General features: G+C 43.8%; 1 protein-coding gene across 1 annotated transcript; it reads left to right on the top strand.

Moving 5' to 3' along the window:
* The first annotated feature begins 269 nt into the window (after positions 1 to 269).
* LOC147708425 (uncharacterized) lies at positions 270 to 1,415 on the top strand. The gene has a single exon (XM_086925738.1). The coding sequence runs from the start codon at positions 270 to 272 to the stop codon at positions 1,413 to 1,415; it is 1,146 nt and encodes a 381-aa protein (XP_086781864.1).
* The last annotated feature ends 1,943 nt before the right edge of the window (positions 1,416 to 3,358 follow it).

Raw genomic sequence — 3,358 nt, forward strand, 5'->3', positions numbered from 1 at the left:
TGGATGTTTTCTTTCAGTGGGAACCACCGAAGCAAAGGTATGTGTTTGATATGATGTCTACTTTTCTCCGTCAGGAATGGGAAAATAACGAGTTGGGTCCGATTCCGCAGGAAGTGCTTGATGTCCAGTCAGATTTTGCTCAAGGGACGATAGTGGAGTCTGATGTTACAGATGCTGTAGAGACGATACTCGTCTTCAGGTCTAGGCTACCGCCTCAGACATTGCATAAACCTGATTCCTCTGTTAGGAGAAAAGTGAAGCAGTATCCCATGAGAGAAGTTCCCCCTGTATGGAGAGATGCAGTTCAGGCTGATGTTAATAATGGTATTCAAGCTGAGCCAGCTAATTTTCAGCGAGTATGGGTACATGTCCCTTGGAAAAGAGCAGAGGTCTTGGCTCTTAAACAGACCTTACCTGATCCACGTAAAAATCCTGCTGATTATTACAAAGAGTTGTCTCAGACAGTTGAAGCGTGTATTATGAATTTAGCTGATATAGATATGCTGATGGGTAATGTAGTCCCTCAACCTTTGTGGGCGAAGATTCGTCATGAGAATCATGCGCAAGAAGTAGGAGATACGTGGGCTAATGTTGTTGCTGCAGATGGTCGGCAGGTAGGAGGTGCCAAACCTGAACCTTTAGTTGCAGAATTACCTGGTAGAATTATTAATTTGATGAAAACTATGATGCCTGCCTTACGAGTGAATTGGGATAAGTTGGCAGCATGTAAACAAAAGAAAGATGAAAGTGTGTCTGATTTCTTCACTAGGTTTGAAGAAACGTTTATCGATCATAGTGGTCAGGATATGAGCACCGAAGGTGGTCAAAGGTTGTTTGTGGACAAATTTGTCTTTAATTTGCTTCCCGGACTTTCTAATAAGTTGAAAGATTCTGAGAGTTCATGGGCTGTTTCTTCGTCGGCCCAAATATTGGCTACTGCACAATATTACGAGAACAGGGATAAAGATGAGAAGGACAAAGTAGAGAGGAAGACTAAAGAATTAAAGACGAAAGTTCTTTTGCAGCAAGCTTATCCGCCTCGTGCGAATCAGCCTCAGTATCAGCAACCCCCACAGTTTCAGAGATTGTTACAGAAGCCCGAATATTTTGCTCTGCGATTTTTACCAGGCCCTAATCAGTGTGCTTATTGCAGGGAAGAAGGTCACTTTAAGCATAGTTGTCTGGTTCTGTTACAGCGTGCGAATGGTGTCTCGGATCAGAGAGGACGTGGTGGTTTTCAACAAGCTCCTAGGGGTAGGGGACGTGGTGTGTTTCCTCGGAATGAGCGTTTCTTTCCCCCTCAGAATTTTGCAAATTGTTTTGACAGACAGAATGTTCCGACTGTTCAGTCTGCTCAGTATTATGCTGATGATTACTGTGTTGAGAGCGGAAGTGCTGGTTATAATGATTGCTAGGACAGCCATGGGCAAAGAGAGGGAGTAGTGTCATTTCCAGTAGATGAGAGTGGACCTTATGTTGAAGTGGTTACATTAGGAGTGGCAGAACCTTTTCTTTTGGATACTGGTGCGACAAAGAGTTCTATTATGCACTCTAAACTTCCTGGAGCACCTTTGTCTGGCTTGACCAATGTTTCAGTAGGATTTTCTGGCGCCCCAGTTCGTAATCCGGTTTCTAGTCCTTTGCCTCTTTCTATTGGCCCTTGTGAATTGGAAGATCCCCTTATTTTAACGACTGGTTGTGGTGAGAATCTGTTGGGTTTGGACTTGCTGAAAAGACTGTATGCGACATTGCATTGTTCTCCTGAAGGAGTACATCTTACGGTGGGTAGGAAAGTGATTTCTCCAATGTATTTGTCTAAAGATTGTCTTCCACTGGAATTGCGTTCTCTTCCTGATACACTTTGGGCTACAGGTCCCAATGATGTTGGCCTTTTGCAGATTCCACCCTATGTTGTTACTCTCAAATCGAATGCTAGGCTACCTCGTATTCCGCAATATAAGATCTCAAGTGATGGCGAGAGAGCTCTTTTAGCGATCATCTATGATTTGGTTGAGAAGGGTGTGGTTGAAGAAATAAGAGGTAACGTGTGTAACAGTCCTGTTTTGCCTGTCCTTAAGCGTACTGATGCTTCTCAGCCACCTGTGTATCAGTTTGTGATTGATCTTCGAGAGGTGAACAAGATTGTGGTACCACAGTTTCCTGTTGTTCCGGACATTACTGCTTTGTTGACTCTGATTCCTGCTTCAGCTGCCTGGTTTTCGGTTATTGACTTGAAGAATGCTTTCTTCAGTATTCCGATTGCTGAGGAGAGCAGAGATATTTTTTGCTTCTCTTTAGGAGGCAGAAGCTTCCGGTTTAAGAGAGCTCCTCAAGGTTATTGTGAAAGTCCCTCAATCTATAGTCAGGCTTTGAAAACTCAGCTTGATAATTTTGTGTTGCCTTCTGGTGCTACTCTTATCCAGTATGTTGACGATTTACTGATTGCTGCTGATGATGAAAAGATTTGTAAAGAAGCCACTCTTTCTTTGTTATGACATTTGTCTGACCTTCACCATAAAGTGTCGCCTTCTAAGCTACAGTGTTGCCGCCAAGAAGTGACCTACTTAGGTCATCTCTTGTCGAAGGAGGGACGGCGATTGACCCCAGAACGAATTCAAGCGATCGCGCAAATGAGGGTGCCATCCACGCAGAGAGAAGTGCGTGCATTTTTAGGTATCACTTCATATTGTAGGCAATGGATCCCCAATTTTTCCTTGCTAGCAAAACCTTTGTTGACATTGACGCTTAAAGATACTCTGCATCCTCTCCCTTGGTCTGACGAATGTCAGAAAAGTTTTTCTGAACTACGTGATGCATTGTGTTCTGCCCCGGTGTTGGGTATTCCGGATTACAGTAAACCTTTTACATTGTATGTTCACGTGAGAGAAGGTTGTGCGTTGTCGGTTCTGACACACAAATTTGGTGATGAGCAGCGTCCATGTGCGTATTTTTCATCGACGTTAGATCAGGTGGCTAAAGCGTTGCCGAGCTGTCTGAGAGGTACAGCGGCAGTGGCTGTTTCTATTCGACAGTCCGCTGGTTTGGTATTGGATAATACGTTGATTGTGATGGTCCTACATGCAGTGGATACCTTATTGAATAGGACCAAGACACAGCACCTTACTAGTGCACGTTTGTCAGGTTACGAGTTGACGCTTTTGGCTAGCCATGTACACATCACAAGATGCAATGTGTTGAATCCAGCTACGTTGTTGCCGATTTCTGTAGAGACAGATGTTCAGGAACAGCATGATTGTTTTCTTCGGACAGAGGAAGAAACGAAGGCTAGAGTTGATTTAAAAGATACTCCTCTTTCGAATGCTGATGGTACCCTATGGGTAGATGGTTCGTGTTTTAA

This window comes from Lissotriton vulgaris, chromosome 6 (assembly GCF_964263255.1).
Source record: "Lissotriton vulgaris chromosome 6, aLisVul1.2, whole genome shotgun sequence".
Classification (NCBI taxonomy): Eukaryota; Metazoa; Chordata; class Amphibia; order Caudata; family Salamandridae; genus Lissotriton; species Lissotriton vulgaris.

What these genes read in the sequence shown, in the direction of transcription:
- LOC147708425 (XM_086925738.1), top strand. Translation starts at nt 270, where the DNA reads ATGAGAGAAGTTCCCCCTGTATGGAGAGATGCAGTTCAGGCTGATGTT.